Source organism: Paroedura picta, chromosome 7 (assembly GCF_049243985.1).
Source record: "Paroedura picta isolate Pp20150507F chromosome 7, Ppicta_v3.0, whole genome shotgun sequence".
In the NCBI taxonomy this organism is placed as follows: domain Eukaryota; kingdom Metazoa; phylum Chordata; class Lepidosauria; order Squamata; family Gekkonidae; genus Paroedura; species Paroedura picta.
In genome coordinates this window covers 3,355,947-3,371,962 of record NC_135375.1, presented here as the reverse complement: position 1 = coordinate 3,371,962, position 16,016 = coordinate 3,355,947, and the positions used below count along the sequence as shown (strand labels likewise).

The following is a 16,016-nucleotide window of genomic DNA, read 5'->3' as shown; positions in this document are numbered from 1 at the left end:
TGTAGCTTGTTTCTCTTTTGGAGGCACCGCATAATATTCCTGGATGTGTGTGTGTGTTTCCTGGAACCTTGACTTGGATCGGCCAGCCAAGCCCAATCCTGTCGGTTCTTGGAAGCTGAGCAGGGCTGATTCAAGCTGGTATTTTGGTGGCCATCTCCAGGGATTTGTGTGGTGGCTCCTTCCAAGGAACACTAGGGTTCATGACCCGGAGGCTCAATGTCCATTGCCTGGCTGCCAGAGAATCCTTGAATTGCCTGGCTACCCTCCAACCACCCTATAACAAATCAACAAAGACCAGGATGGAGTCTGACTGCTTTGAACAGTGCCTGCCCCTTTTCTCCATCTGGCAGTTTCCATTTTTAATCCCCCCCCTCTCTGATAACCGTCTTGTTTTGAGTTCTTCTTGAAGATTATGTACCATTGGGTTGGATTTTGCAGATCCATTCTACTAATGGGGGAAGATAGCGCCATCATTCGAACTAGTCTGGGGGATCCAACCCACTGAGTTTGTTGAGAGAGGTCTCACCACCTGATGCGCTTCTGCCGGTAGACCTGTGGACCAGGTAGGGAATACGTTCTAAATACGAAACCATTGGGAAGCCAATGATGCCCAGCAGATGTCGGTGTTGGAAATGCCATCAAGGCGCAGCTGACATGGTGACTGTAGGGTTTTCGAGGCAAGAGTGCGGTTCAGGGGTGGTTAGAGGGGGCTTGCCCTTGGCTGCGTCCGCACAGTGACCTTAGACTTCCTTAGACTTCCTTGGAGGTCTCCCTGATTTCTAACCAGGTTCAATAGAAGAAGAGTTCTTATATGCCGCTTTTCTCTACCAGAAGGAGTCTCAAAGCGGCTTACAGTCACCTTCCCTTTCCTCTCCCCACAACAGACACCCTGTGGGGTGGGTGGGGCTGAGAGAGCCCTGATATCACTGCCGGTCAGAACAGTTTTATCAGTGCTGTGGGGAGCCCAAGGTCACCCAGCTGGCTGCATGTGGGGGAGGGCAGAATTGAACCCGGCATGCCAGATTAGAAGTCCACACTGCTAACCACTACACCAAACGGGCTCTCTGCTTAGCTTCCATCCAGGTCAAAAATGCTGCCAACGGAAACAACTATCAAAGATCCGCAGGGCCTGCAAAATGGTGGCATTTCACCAGGCATCTGGTGGTGGCCAGAGCAAGCAAACAAAATTTATTTATTATTTGGACTTATTGGCCTCCGCTCTCATGACTGGCTCCTGGTGGGTTAATTCGTCCGTATTAAAACTCCATTAAAACCATACCGGACATATCTCCATATACAAGTGGTCCAAAATCAAGTGGTCCTCCCCCTCCCTCTGGACTACACTGCCACAAATGGTGCCTAATGACACGGAGGCAAGAACAACGTCAAAGCAATTGGCTAATGTGCCATTTAACGTTTATGGTGTTATCATGAATATATAAGGAGATTTAAAGTGTTGTATACCACCTTGAGCCTGCCTGCCTAGCTATCCATCTGTCTGTGTCGATTTGTACAACCGCCCCTTCCGGCTCAGGGCGATTTACGATGTATAAGCTTACAATGAAATATTATCAGTTAAAACAAGCAGTTAAAAGAATTAACAAATATAAGGTGCTGATAAAATACTTAGGAGTCTCTGATTACTTGTGAATAATACTTCATTCCTTCCTCATTGGCTCCCTATCTTAGGGAGAGGAGCCTCTTGTGGCGCGGAGTGGTAAGGCAGCCAACGTGCTGTCTGAAGCTCTGACCATGAGGCTGGGAGTTCAATCCCAGCAGCTGGCTCAAGGTTGACTCAGCCTTCCATCCTTCCAAGGTCGGTAAAATGAGTACCCAGCTTGCTGCTGGGGGATAAATGGTAATGACTGGGGAAGGCACTGGCAAACCACCCCGTATTGAGTCTGCCATGAAAACGCTAGAGGGCGTCACCCCAAGGGTCAGACATGACCCGGTGCTTGCACAGGGGATACCTTTGCCTTTACCTTTATTCTAGGGAGGGGTGATTTATTAATCAAGTTATTAATGATGATGATGGTGGTGGTGGTGGTGGTTGGCCATTGTTTTGGGAAGCATTTGCATTAAGAAAAACCCAAGCTGTTAAACAATTGCCTTATTCCCTCTGGGAATCATTGCTTTCTGAGGGCAGCTGGGATTCTTGTGGATCCCTGTCTCTCTAGGCAAGAATTCCCCAGGTTCCTCAAATCAGTGAAGGCTTATAGCACAGCTTAGACGTGCCCTCAACCTGACCTTTTCCAGCATGGCTAATTCTGCTCTGGAAGTTGTGTTCTTGTGGTCATCAGAGTGTGCATTATTCTGTACCTGTCGCTCTGCAATGAGGAATACTTAGAACTGGTGCTATTATTTTCTGACATAAATCTGCATATCCAAATGCTCGAGTTGTTTTGTTCAGCATTTGTGAGGACCACAGAATAAAAACTCCCCGTATTCCGAGGGTCATTACGTTGCGGTTTTGTAGGTGGGTCTTCACCCAACATGCAGAGTGGTAAAGCAGCATTTTGGTAGCTTCGTCCCTAATGGAAGTCTCGAGTCTTTTCACCTTTCCCCTGCTGTCGTCGTCTGCCTTCTGTCCATCGAGCCAGCCGTGGTTCTTAGCGGGGGGGGGGGGGGCCTCTGGGAACATGTCCATTTGTGATATCCTGATCAACTTCTGAGCCCTCGGCGTGGCTATTTATAGAAAGCGTGGCTTCACTCTGCTTCTATTCTCGGAATTATCTGAAACTTGTTCCAGGGATGGGGGAAGGAGTTGAGAAAGTTCAGGAGTGTGTGGCTGTGGGGCGGGGGAGGCGAGGGGAAGAGAAGAACAGGCACGAATGTTTATGTCATCTGGCAACGGCATGTGGTGTGCCGGTTCTGCTTGCTCCACTTCTGTTACCAGTTCACAGCCAGATTGATAAGAATTTTCCTGTTAAAGGTAAAGTCTGAGCAACAGTGGGTTGAGCCTTAGGGCCTTTTTTCTGTCATTTGAAGACAAGAACTTCACAGCTGTTTTCAGATTTAATGGATCTTGTATCTTGTCGATAGAGGCTCAAACTTGGGTCTACTTGGGTCTAAAATCTGAGCTCTGTCAAGTTGACTTTGGACCAAAGTACTCGTATCCCAGTTGTCTTGATTGGTATAAGAAGGTTCTCACATGAACACCATGGAGAGCCTATATAATCTGTTTTGAGGCAGCTACATTGACTTCCAGTTGGATTCTGGATCTGGTTCAAGGTTTTGGTTTTAACCTTCAAGGCCATACGCGGTCTGGGCCCTCCGCCCACCTATTCCTTACCCTTTTATTTACACAGCGAAAGCTGTATAAAGATAAGCTTGATTCATTACAGAAGTGATGCATTACAGAGTAAAGTCACTCCGGACAGATCCTCTGACGTGATTCAAGCAACATGCTCTGGCAAAGGCTGTCCCTTCATCCTGCCTTGTTCCTAGTGGTTTTCAAATTGTTTCTTTTTTTGATGTGAGGGTAATAGATCCTTGGAACATGTAGAATACAAACCTTCCTGGAACATATTAGAAGAACCCTGTTGGTGCAGATCAAGCGGTCCCCAATCTTTTTGCGGTTGAGAATTGCCTCTGGGGGTGGGGGAGAGCCGGCAGCCCAGGCACCGCACAGGCGCGGCAGCTGCGTGCAAACGCGCATGAGCAGAATTGCCGCACATGCACATTTGCGCCAGTAGGGGGCGCTCACACAGAGTTGCCACACATGTGCGTTTGCACCAGCAGGGGACGCAGGAGGTGCGGCCGCCGGTAGCCCAGTTGATGACCCCCATTCTAAATCAGGGGTTCTCAATCTTCCTCAATCCTTTAATACAGTTCCTCATGTTGTGGTGCATCTAGTCAAGGCTATGGTCTTCCCAGTTGCAATGTATGGCTGTGAAAGTTGGAGCATAAGGACCATAAGGAGATCCTGAAGATGAAACTCAAATACTTTGGCCACCTCATGGGAAGGAAGGACTCCCTGGAGAAGAGCCTAATGCTGGGAGCGATCGAGGGCAGAAGAAGAAGGGGACGACAGAGAATGAGGTGGCTGGATGGAGTCACTGAAGCAGTCGGTGCAAACTTAAATGGACTCCGGGGAATGGTAGAGGACAGGAAGGCCTGGAGGATCATTATCCATGGGGTTGTGATGTTTTGGACAAGACTTCGCACGTAACAACAACAACAATGTTGTGGTGATACCCAACCATAAAATTTCATAGAAATTAAACCGAAACTGACCAGTGGCGTGAAGATCCATTGTTCATGATTGTCTATATATAAATTGGGTTTTTTTTCTGGGGTTTCTCAGTTCAGTTCTGCCTCTTGTTCCACCATACCGATCTTCACTGCTCCAGGCAGACAAGCACTGTATCTCCCATCTACTTTTCAACGCTGTTGTGTGGCACCTGCAGGAGGAGCGGCAAAAGTGGCAGCGCCCTCCTGGCCAAGCTGCTTACCCTGCCGTGACCCCTGTGAAAGTGTCGTTCGGCCCCCAGAGGGGTCCTGACCTCCCAGGCTGAGAACCACTGATCTAGATAGTCCTGCATCCTCTTTCTACATTGACAATTGAAATATCCCCAATAAGCTCCCAAGGAAATCTTAAAGTTAGTAGTCCTCCTGTGTGTCTTCTCCCTGCTCATGGGAACTGGTGGGTAGTGATTGTGACTCAGGACAGTGGAACCCCCGGGCTTAACAGAGATCTGGTTTCCTATCTTGCCATACATGCCAATGAAGAACTGTGCACACACACAAATGCTTATACCCAGAATAAAACTTTTATAAAGGTGTCCCTGGACTCAAACTTTGTTCTGCAGCTTCAAACAACATATCTGTGCACCTGACTAAATCTGTACACATGCTAATAATAAATAGCCATTCAATAGCCATGTTGATCTGAAGCAAGATAACATTTAAGTCCAGTGGCACTTTTTAAAGATTAATTCCGGGTACAAGCTTTCATGTCCATGTAGTTCTAATGAAACATGCACACAAAAGGTTATACCCCTAATAAAACTTTGTTTGTCTTAAAGGTGCCACTGGACTCAAACTTGGTAACGTATTTTTTATACACACACACATCTTGTGTGTAACTCTGCTATACAATAAACAAATAACACAGGCGGTGATTTGTCTGTCCCCTTCCAGCTTTGATATGGTTACTGAAGGGTTACTCACTTTTCTTTGGCTGTTGCTGTTAGCTGTCAAAGGCCTTATGGCCTATTGTTAAAAGAATGTGTTTGTAAAGCACTGAGCTGGTCCTGGAAGAACTCCAGAAGCTGTTTCTAATAGCTGAGCAAGACTGTGGGGGCAGCCGCTGCACCTTCCCACTCCATTCTGGCAGTGCCCGGACTGGGCTGTATCTCTTCCTTTTGGCTTCTCTGGAACCTTTTCTTGCACTGCTGGACTAGAAAAAAAGGTCAAATGTCTGGGAAAAAGTTCCTGCAGCTGGGAAAAGAAAACACTACAGCAAAAGCGGTTGTTAACCCACATTGCTGGGGAATTGGGGTTGCCGGTTAACCAAACGGAAAACCCTCTTTCTGCTCCTTCACTGCCTGAGAACATGCGCAGGCAGCATTTCCTAAATGGCTCCTGAGCGCTAGCAGCTGTGCATCCGGTGTGGCAGTCATGTTGCAGTTGCATCTGCCATCCCGTGTCGGAATTCCAAAGGTGCCTACAGGCTTAAAAATGTTGTGCATCTCTGGCCTACTGTTTGACCTTACTGATTTCATAGAGCTGTGGAGGAAAGGAAATGGGGTAGCCACGTGGATGTCACCCCCAGTTTCTTGGGGGTGACACATGATAAACCTCTGGGCCTTCTGCCTCCAAGTGGAACAGTGGCAGTCCCTTAAATGGCTCCTGTTGTTTACACCAGTCTGGCATGAGTGTCCCTGCCCATCCGTCACTGGTTTGCTCTCATAATCTACCCACAACAATGATTGGATGTGTCTTTGTATCTTGCTCTTTTTTCTGTTAGTGTGAGAGCCCACGTGGTGCAGTTTTTAAGAATGTGGGTCTAGTAGGAGGACGGGGCCATGGTTTAGTGGTAGAGCATCTGTTTGGCATGCTGGAGGCCATAGTCCAATCCCCAGCATCTCCAGTTAAAAAGTGAGGTGGAAATCTTCAGCTGAAGACACTGGAGAGGCGCTGCCAGCCTGAGTACACATCCCTTTCTTTGATGATCTGATTCATAGAATCATAAAGTTGGAAGGAGCCTCCTGGGTCATCAATTCCAACCCCCACACTAGGCAGGACACTCACAGTCCTCCAGTACAAGGCAGCTTCATAGAATCATAGAGTTGGAAGGAGCCAAGCAGGCCATCTAGTCATAGAATCATAGAGTTGGAAGGGGCCATACAGACCATCTAGTCCAACCCCCTGCTCAATGCAGGATCAGCCCACTTGCTCATGTGTATTGTATACATCATCTTGCGCCTCCCAAAATGACCAATGATGGGCCTGAAGGGGTGGGCAGGGGTGGGTGGAAGTGTCCACAGCTCTACTTCCCAACTGTATTCTGCATGATTGCACTGTTTCAGGAAGTTCTCAATGGGAAATAGTTGAGAAAGGCTGGATGAGGGAAACCTAGATGGATAAGGAGAGGGGATGATCCATGCCCAACTTTAGGCGGAAGAGCTTCCTGATTGAGCAGCAGTAGACAGACTCTTGCATTGTGTAACAACAACCCTGTGAAGTGGACTAGGTTAAGAGGGTGTGATCGGCCCTCACCCAGTGAGCTTCCGGGACTGCAAAGGATTCGAACCTGGATCTCACACATCCTGGTCTGACATCCTATCTGATCTACCACACTGGTGGAGAGATGAATAGAGAAGCAAGGAAGGTAGGTCTGGGTACAGATGAAATTCATGAGGGAGAAAATGGCAGCATCGAAAGTAGACTGTTACACTTGCTGCTGCTGCTCCCCCCCCCCCCCCCGGGGCAAAGATCAGGGGCAATTTGAGGTGCTTTTAAAGAATAAACCCCGCAGCACTAAAACATACCAATGATTTGGTCACTGCCCCCCCCCCAAGCAGATCCTGAATTCGTCCTCTTTCCCCCAGCTGATACCACCTTCCCACTTGGTCTGCCTTCCAGATGTGAAGCCTCAAATTGACATCCTGGCCATCTCTATGGCAACAGGCTTGTCAAATGGATTTGATTAACCTGCAGACTCCCTCCCAGGGTGGAGGGAGAGGGAAGGAGCCTGTAGAAAAGAGACTCTTGATGAAAACGAATATTAAATAGTCTTCTCAATGCATGAAACTCTAAGCAGTGCGCCAGTGTCCTCGAATACAGAAGCTGGGAGCCTAATTTTTTTTTTTTAATGAGCATGTTTAGGTCACTTGCTGGGACTGGGAGAGGGGCACTCTAAAAGGCCAGATAGCTGTGATGTCATGGTGAGCCACTGATGTTTTTGTCAATGGACCATTCCCTCTTTGGGGGGAGTTCATGCTCATATCCATGCGCGCATGCACAATGTTCATATCAGAGCCATTTCAGTTTATTCAGGGTGTGAGCTTTCGTGTGAACACACTCCTCCTCAGACAAAGGATCATAAGAGTGCAGCTACAAGGAGAAAGTAAATTAGAAGCAAATGAGTAAACTGTTGTCACAACATTCTAACCATGCAGGATTTGCTAGAAAAACTAATGGTTTACTTATTTACTTCATGTATGGCCTACCTTTCTCACTGTGACACAGCTTAGCTTCTCTGTCATGGGGACAAGTAAATTCTTAATTAACTTCAATGGAACATTCAAAATGTTTTTACTTAAAGCAGGGGTAGTCAAACTGCGGCCCTCCAGATTGACTACCCCTGACTTAAAGGATAGGTGCCTGTTTAATTCAAAAGCAGGCCCCGTCAGCCTGGAAATTAACCAACAACTCACTGTGACTACAGGGACCAAGGTTTGAGCGTGAAAATACATTTAACTTGTGTTTCTGTGTCCAGGTAGTCAACAGAAATTTTGCAACTCAGTTACAGTTGATTAGGGAGTTGATCAGGATTTTTCACAGCTGTTGACTGCTATTTGATTTAAGTCCACTTAGCATCTTAAAGAGTAAGGGGAGATCTGTATGGCCCCCTTTCCAGGTAGTTTTATGATGGTTTACAAGTGACGTTTGGACCTTCCTCCCTCCCTTGTTATTGGGGGTACTGAGAATAGTGAGGTTTTTTGTTTTTCCGCTGTATCTTCTTTTCTCGATTTGTTTATTGATTTGTGATTTTATGTCTGGGGTTTTAATCGGGGGTTTTATGCAGATGTATGTAACCCTCCATGAGCCGTCAGGTAGTAGCGTGTAATGAATCAAATTAAAAAGAATTGCCTTGAGCCTCAGTGAAAAAAGCAGATTATAAAATGAAATGAGAATAAATTATAAAACATACAAAACAAAATCAGAATCCAGTGGCACCTTAAAACCAACACAGATTTATTTGTGGCGTGAGTTTTGTAGTGTAAGCACTCTTCCTCAGACTATTCATTCAAAAGCTCCCTCCTTGAATAAATTTTTGTTGGTCTTAAAGGTGCCACTGGACTCTGATTTTGTTTTGTTGTGCTGCTTCAGACCAACACGGCAGCCCACTTGAATCTATAAAACATACACTTCATTGTTGCTCCACCCTACTCTGCTGGGCACAGATTAATTCCTGTGCAGAAGGGGCATCGATGCAGGCTTTGAAACAGAAAGTATTTCCTTTTTTGTGTTAGATGAGGATTATTGGTCCCTTTGGAAAACGACACAAGAACCTGAGTGGACCACATTAGACTTCCTTCGGGGCACCTGGCAGACTGGCTTTGGCAAGCTCATTCATAAAACTATGTAGAATGTGAGCTTCTGGATCAGATTATGCGGCAGTCAGTTCCTGGTATAAGCCGGAGTTTCCCACTGAACTGACCGAGACTTTACGTCTTTCCTTCTGCTAGCCCTTTTCCAACTCTCTCCTTACTGCCTTGAACATCGAAATGGTGTGTGCAGCCTGGATCAATAGAAACTGGATTTGACAGAGGATGGAAGGAGAGGTTAAATTGCCAACTGAGACCGGATTGAAGAACTAGGTGATCCCTGCAAAAAGCCTGCAGCTGCAGCTGGTGCATAGGAAAGCATTTCCCAGGTTGCTTTTTTCCCGTGTGCTGACTTGCACTTGGCCAATTCCGTGTGGGAAGAGAGGGATCTCGGCATCATGACCTTCAGCTGGATACAGCTGATTGCCGGGGCAGAGAAGTTCATGCGTGTCTCTTCCTGTCCCCTTCTGTTGGCCAGGAGGCAAAAACTCTAGGCTCTGGAAGAGGCTGCAGCCTAGGGCATGTCTCCGCCCATCAAATGCGTCTGCCAGAGGCATATAACAAAGGCACATGGAGGCGTACAGGAAGAAGGTGCAGAATGAGGCAGCCTCATGTCCTCCACGCATTGTTTGGCATTGCTTTGAGAGCAGGACCCCACTCTAAGATGAAAAAGGTCACATTGGCCCAGGGATCCTGGAGGGTTTTTTCCCTTCCTCTGGGCATAGAGCAAGGTTCACTGGTGGAATGGGGGGGGGGTTGTTAGTTTCTTGCCTTTTGCAAGGGGTTGGACTAGATGAGCCTTGGGGTACCTTTCAGCTCTGTGTTTCTGTTTTGTTCACTGGATAAACCTGGCAAGCCCGATCCCGTCTGATCTTGGAAGCTAAGCAGGGCCAACCCTTGAGTCCAAGGAGTCAGGTAGTAGCTCCTCCCAGGAACATTAGGGGTGATGAGGTGGAGGCAGGAAATGGCCAACTGCCTCTGACTGACCCTTGCCTGTCTGCCAGACAAACCTGGATTCCGTTTTGACAGAAGTCCTACAGAATAAAGAAATAAGGAAAACATAAAAAAGGACACTTTTCTTTTATGAATATATTTATTGTATTGCCATTGGATAGGTCTGTTTCTGTTTGGTTTAATTATTACAGTCCTTCTTATACTCTTGTTTGATAGGAATTTAAGTCATGGCCCTATTTCCTCCTTGTCACCCCCCACCCCCCCAAATCTGATTGTTTTGCCCTGAACTCAGGATGAAGTTGTACTCAGACAACTTGAGACTGAGGTGGGAGGCTGTCTTCTGTTGTTGCATTTCATCAAGGCCAGGCACAGCTCAGGTGAAAAAGATTAATTGGGAATGGGGTGTGTGTGTTGTGCTGTCAGTTCACTCAAAGTTCATGGTGACTCCAAAAGCTTTCCGTCACAGACTTGCACAGGCCTTGCAATGGAGAGTCACGGTTTTCTCGATTGAGTTGGGTCTCCCACATTTCCTGCTGCCTTCAGCTTTTCCTAGCATGCTTGTCTTTTCTTTGTGACTTCATGTGTTGCTTTCTTTGAAGGTAGATTCAGGCAATAGCTGTGCTGGTCTGAAGGAGCAGAACACGGTTTGAGTCCCGTGGCACCTTTCAGACCGACAAAGTTCCATTCTGGGTATAAGCTTTTGTGTGCCAGCACACCTTGGATAAAAATGTGTTTGTGTTCAGGGAGCTAGCGGACTCCAGCTTTGTTCTGCTGCTTAAGACCAACACAGGGACCCCGTTGAATTTGTCTTTTTCAGCAAAGTATGATAGTCTCTCTTTAGTCATTTTAGCTTCTAGAGCAGGGATAGTCAAACTACGGCCCTCCAGACGTCCATGGACTACAATTCCCAGGAGCCCCTGCCAGCATTCGCTGGCAGGGGCTCCTGGGAATTGTAGTCCATGGACATCTGGAGGGCCGCAGTTTGACTACCCCTGTTCTAGAGTAAGGTCAGGATACACTAGTTTTATTCAAGTAATATCCATCTCTCTCTCCAACTTCTTATCTCTATGTAATTCAACCAGCTGAAATGATCTGAGCTGACAAATAGGTTGATTTTTTTTAAAAAATGATATAAATTAATCTTTTAATGCCTTAGCCTTTGGATTTCCCCTGACCTGTATTTCTTGGGACTGCCACCACCGAGTAGTGGAAACCAGCATACCCGCTGTTAGAAAACTAATACCAACTATAAAACTCATGAGCTGTCCAGTAGTGTGTGAGGCTGAGCTAACAACTAAGTCCCCTTATGAACCCTAATGAATTCTTGTACTGTTTGCTGCACGCTGGATCATTTGAAAAATGCGGTTCTGGTTACCCATCTGTCTGAAGCAGCATAGTTCAGCTTGCAAAACTAACTGGCTCTTCTTCGTTCAATGCATAGCTTAAGCTTCCCTTGACCTAAGCTTCCGGGGGGAGGGGGGGGAGGACAAAGCTAGTGGTCCATGTGGCGGTCCCCTCTCGGTTAGACCACTGTAACTCTATGCAGGTCTACCCTTGACCTGGAAGCTCCAACTGTGGAGGGCCCTTATACGACCTGACCTCCAGCAGCTGCATTGGTTACCAGTAGATCAAGTATAAGGTCCTGGTTCTAACATTCAAGGCCTTCCATGGTCTGGACCTGATGTATCTGAGGGCCACCTTTCCGAGTATGCCTCCAGAAGAGCATTACGGTCATCAAGTGTTAATATGCTGGTGGTCCCTGGTCCAGAGCAAGTGCATCTGGCGTCGACCAGAGCCAGGGCGTTTTTGGGCCTGGGTCCAATTTGGTGGAATCAGTTGCCAGCTGAGACCCAGGCCCCGGTGGAACTATTCAAGGTCTGTGGGCCCTGCAAAACAGCACTATTCTACCAGGTGTATGGTGGAGGCCAGAACAAGAAAATGAAACCATATGAGCTCCCTCCTTCCCTCTCCAGAATAAAATCCCACCACTGAATACTGAATCCATGGAGAAGTAGCAGACATACTGGAGCATCCAGTGTATTTCTTGTTTTCTTCTTTTTCTTGTATTTTAAACTCATTTTAACATGTTGTAAGCTACCCTGAGCCTGGCTAAAGAGAGGGGCAGTATATATTTATTTATTATATATTTATATACCACCCTCCCCGAGGCTTTATAATTTATTTATTATTAATAATATTTGTAATATAATATTTTACAACATTTTTATATTTTATAACGTTTAAATATATATTTATAAATGTAAACATTTATAATATTTTAATATTAACAATTATTATTATTAAATAATAAATACTAATTCAATAGAGAGCCAGTTTGGTGTGTGGTTAGGAGTGTGGACTTCTAATCTGGCATGCCGGGTTCGATTCTGCGCTCCCCCACATGCAGCCAGCTGGGTGACCTTGGGCTTGCCACAGTACTGATAAAACTGTTCTGACCAAGCAGTAATATCAGGGCTCTCTCAACCTCACCCACCCCACAGAGGAAAGGGAAGGCGACTGTAAGCCGCTTTGAGACTCCTTCGGGTAGAGAAAAGCAGCATATGAAAACCAACTCTCTTCCTCCTCCTCCTCCTCCTCAATCTATTGTAAATAAAATTTAAACATCTGAATGGTCTCTTCTTGGATCCCAAACCTAAATGTGTGCTTTTCCTATTTTCAGATTTTCTATTTTGTACATACATTGATTTGTATATACTGTATATGATGACTTCGGTGGGCAGTGAACGTACCCGGGGCACTCGAGACAAAGCGCAGATTTCCACCACGCAGCCAACACAACCACAGAAACCAGTAGTACAGGTAAGAGAGAGCCCGCACAGGTTGTGCATATGGGCTGCCAGTGGGGGCACTTCAGGGGGCTAGGTAGGGAAAAAACTTTGTTTGGGGCAACAGATGTTTTGGGAATGTTTTTTTTAAATGCTAGTTTGCTATACATCAACATGTGTTGAAATGAAAGGCCAACCTATTCCTCCAAGCTACTGAACATCTGGGACAGAAGGCAAGTGCATTTCCAAAGGGTAAAAAGCAAATGGATCCAGGAAGCGTAGGCCAGGAACTATCGTGCTGAAAAGAAGAGATAGAATTCCTTAAAGTTGCTGACCAGGGTGACTTCAGAGGGAAAAGACTCCTTCCTAGCTCACAAATGTGGTGAGGGAATCAAACCCGGTTCTGAAGATTAGAGTCCACCACTCTTAACCACTCTTAACCTCTAAACCAAGCTAGTGAGAACCCTGGCTTCAAAACTGCTTCATGTAGAGCCACTTCCGGTGGCTCTTCCTTGTGTTTGTTCAAAATCTGGATTCTTTGGATAACGTAGGGCAGGGGTAGTCAACCTGTGGTCCTCCAGATGTTCATGGACTACAATTCCCATGAGCCCTTGCCAGCAAATGGCAAATGCTAGCAGGAGCTCATGGGAATTGTAGTCCATGAACATCTGGAGGACCACAGGTCGACTACCCCTGACATAGGGGATGAAATGTTTAATTAAATAGCTAACACTATATCTTGAGGGTCTTAGTTGTCTCTCTATAAGCTTCTTGTAGATTAATATCTGACTTCAATTGTTGGCACTTTCAGGCAACAGCGGAACAAATTCGTCTTGCCCAAATGATCTATGATAAGAACGATGCTGACTTTGAGGATAAAGTGAAACAGGCAAGTATCCCCTCTTGCACTGGCCCATCCCGTCCTGCCCACCCGCTCACCATCTGCCTAAGTTCATAAAATCAGCATTTCTGTCAGATGACTGTCTAGCCTCTGCTTAAAAACTTCCAAAGAAGGAAAACCCTCCACCTCCCGAGGAAGCCTGTTCCACTGTATGGAACTTCTTCCAGATGTTTAGCCCAACATTCTTTTGAATTAATTTCATCCCATTGGTTCTGGTCTGACCCTCTGGGTCAATAGAAAACAGCTCTGTTCCATCTTCTAAATGACAGCCCTTCAAGTATTTGAAGATATATTTTGATGACTTTTTTGGTCCTCCCTTGGAACAGTTTTACCTGTGCTGTTTTTTCCAACATGCCTCCCCTGTTCTCTTTTCCAGCTTATGGAGGTGACTGGGAAGAACCAGGATGACTGCATCGTGGCTCTACACGACTGTAATGGGGATGTGAACCGAGCAATCAATATCTTGCTGGAAGGAAATTCTGACACAGTAAGGAGCCAGTTTGGGACCCAGCACTGCCTCTTTGTGGCTCTGCTTTCTAAATCTGTGTGTGTGTGTGTGTGTGATGTTGTAGGAGGGCTCAGCCTCTGGAGATTCCTGAGGGTGGAGAAGGGAGAAAGATGGCATCTTTTGCCAAGAGTGGGGGAAATGCATGAAGTTCTTACTTTTTAACTCCCAGACAAGCCTTATGTATGCTCAGGGCTCAAAAATATCTAAACTGTCAGGTGTAGGCCTACTAGTGAATTTACCTTACCTTAATTGCAAGTGCCTTGGTTGATCCTTGCTAGTTTTGTCCTGCCCATGGAGCTGACGGGCATCTTTTGGATGAGTTGTGATTGCCTTTTAGATACAAAAGGCATTCCTTTATGCGCAAGCGTGTTTTCCTGTACTGTTATTCGAGGGTCTAGACCAGGGGTAGTCAAACTGTGGCCCTCCAGATGTCCATGGACTACAATTCCCAGGAGCCCCTGCCAGCAAACGCTGGCAGGGGCTTCTGGGAATTGTAGTCCATGGACATCTGGAGGGCCGCAGTTTGACTACCCCTGGTCTAGAGGGAATTCTGTTCAGACATGCTTTTCAGGGCTGTTCCAGATATCGGGCTAGAGTGAATGACTGTACCCTACAAAGTAAGGAATCTTCCTCTCGCAGGGAGAGCAGCTTCTCCCTTAGCAGGAAGAAGTTGCTGGGCTGAGCCTGTTGATCCTTGGTGCAGTTTCCTTGTTTGTCCAAACGCAAAGCCGAAAGCAATGCCGACCAATGAGCCGTGACGCTGCTTTGATAATACAACCAAGCCCTGGAGCATTGGGCTGCCCTTCTGCTCCGTAAAGCGGGCATATTTGCAAGCCGTCCACTTGTGATGGGTTTGATGAGTGGCTGTGCTAGTCTGTTTGTAGCAGTAGACAGGAGCAAGAGTCCAGGAGCCGGGTGGGAGCTTTTGTGAATCTCAGACCAGTCAGGCAAGGGGGCACATGTAGATGTGAAATAGCTTTGGGGTGAGAAAAGTTCTCTGCAGGGCAGGGGTAGTCAACCTGTGGTCCTCCAGATGTCCATGGACTACAATTCCCATGAGCCCCTGCCAGCGAATGCATTTGCTGGCAGGGGCTCATGGGAATTGTAGTCCATGGACATCTGGAGGACCACAGGTTGACTACCCCTGCCCTGCAGGACTCCACGTGTTAGGTCGGTGGGACTTGAGAGAGTTCTGTGACTGGCCCAGGGTCACCCAGCCAGGGCTTCATGTGAAAGGAGGAGAGGGGAGTCAAACCTGATTCTCCAGATTAAAGTCTGCCACACTTGACTATTACATCACACCGCCACGCTTATAATTTTCTTTGCATTTGTTTTGTTGCCATGTTTCTGGCATACTTCTGAGCAATATCAGTCTCAATTTTGCAACCCTCTCCCCCTGCCTCTAAATGAAAGGAAATATATACGCAGTACATGATTTATGACCTTTTAGTTAACATCATAGTTTTGAGTTACCACAATGTCTGCTCTAAGCTTTTCTAAAATGCAGTGCCTCCCGCCCCCCGATTGGCAGGACTCCTGCTTGTCTGATTGGCATCTGCATGTCACATCGTCCATGTACTGAGGGGGAAGTTCTTTGCGGTATCATCGCACATTTGATACCGTGTGTGTGTGCGTGCAAGGACTGGGGGGGGGGGGGGGGGAGGCTAAAATCACCCTTCTAGCACTGTACCCAGGGATGGTAGAATGCAACCACAGTGGCTTCCAAAATCGCAAGATGTAGTACTCCAGTTGGTTCTGTGTGAACAAACCTTAGAATGACTTCTGCTGCGGTAGCAGAGTTAGCTGTGAGATTTAGTGTGGTGCAGCAGTTGGAATCCTTGGTTCTGCTATCTTCCCAGCTACGAATGTCCTGGGGCTCTTGGACTAATTGCTGCCTGTCTGTAAACGAGGCATAGCAATGACCAACTCATTAGTTCCCAGGCGTATGTCAACGTTGCAATTAAACTTATACACGTTATTACAGTAGGGTTCTCATCACGGGCTCTTGTTTGAAAGGGCCAAGCAAAACCAAATTCTGCAGGCCGGGGTGTGTCAGGCTGGAAGCTAATTCTGCAAGGCAGCCTTTGATT

At 46.8% G+C, this 16,016-nt stretch overlaps 1 protein-coding gene across 9 annotated transcripts in view; it reads left to right on the top strand.

Annotated features, from left to right (window-relative positions):
- Positions 1–16,016, top strand: part of UBAP2 (ubiquitin associated protein 2) — a 98,991-nt gene that overhangs the window by 22,502 nt on the left and 60,473 nt on the right. For 8 of the 9 annotated variants that reach the window (XM_077346548.1, XM_077346550.1, XM_077346545.1 and 5 more), the window contains 3 exons: positions 12,412–12,551; positions 13,329–13,406; positions 13,795–13,905. In XM_077346548.1, the coding sequence (XP_077202663.1) occupies positions 12,453–12,551; positions 13,329–13,406; positions 13,795–13,905 (288 nt within the window). In that variant the 5' untranslated portion in view covers positions 12,412–12,452. Of the gene's footprint in view, positions 1–438; positions 564–12,411; positions 12,552–13,328; positions 13,407–13,794; positions 13,906–16,016 lie in introns of those variants that run through there. The other variant, XM_077346549.1, reaches the window with a different exon arrangement.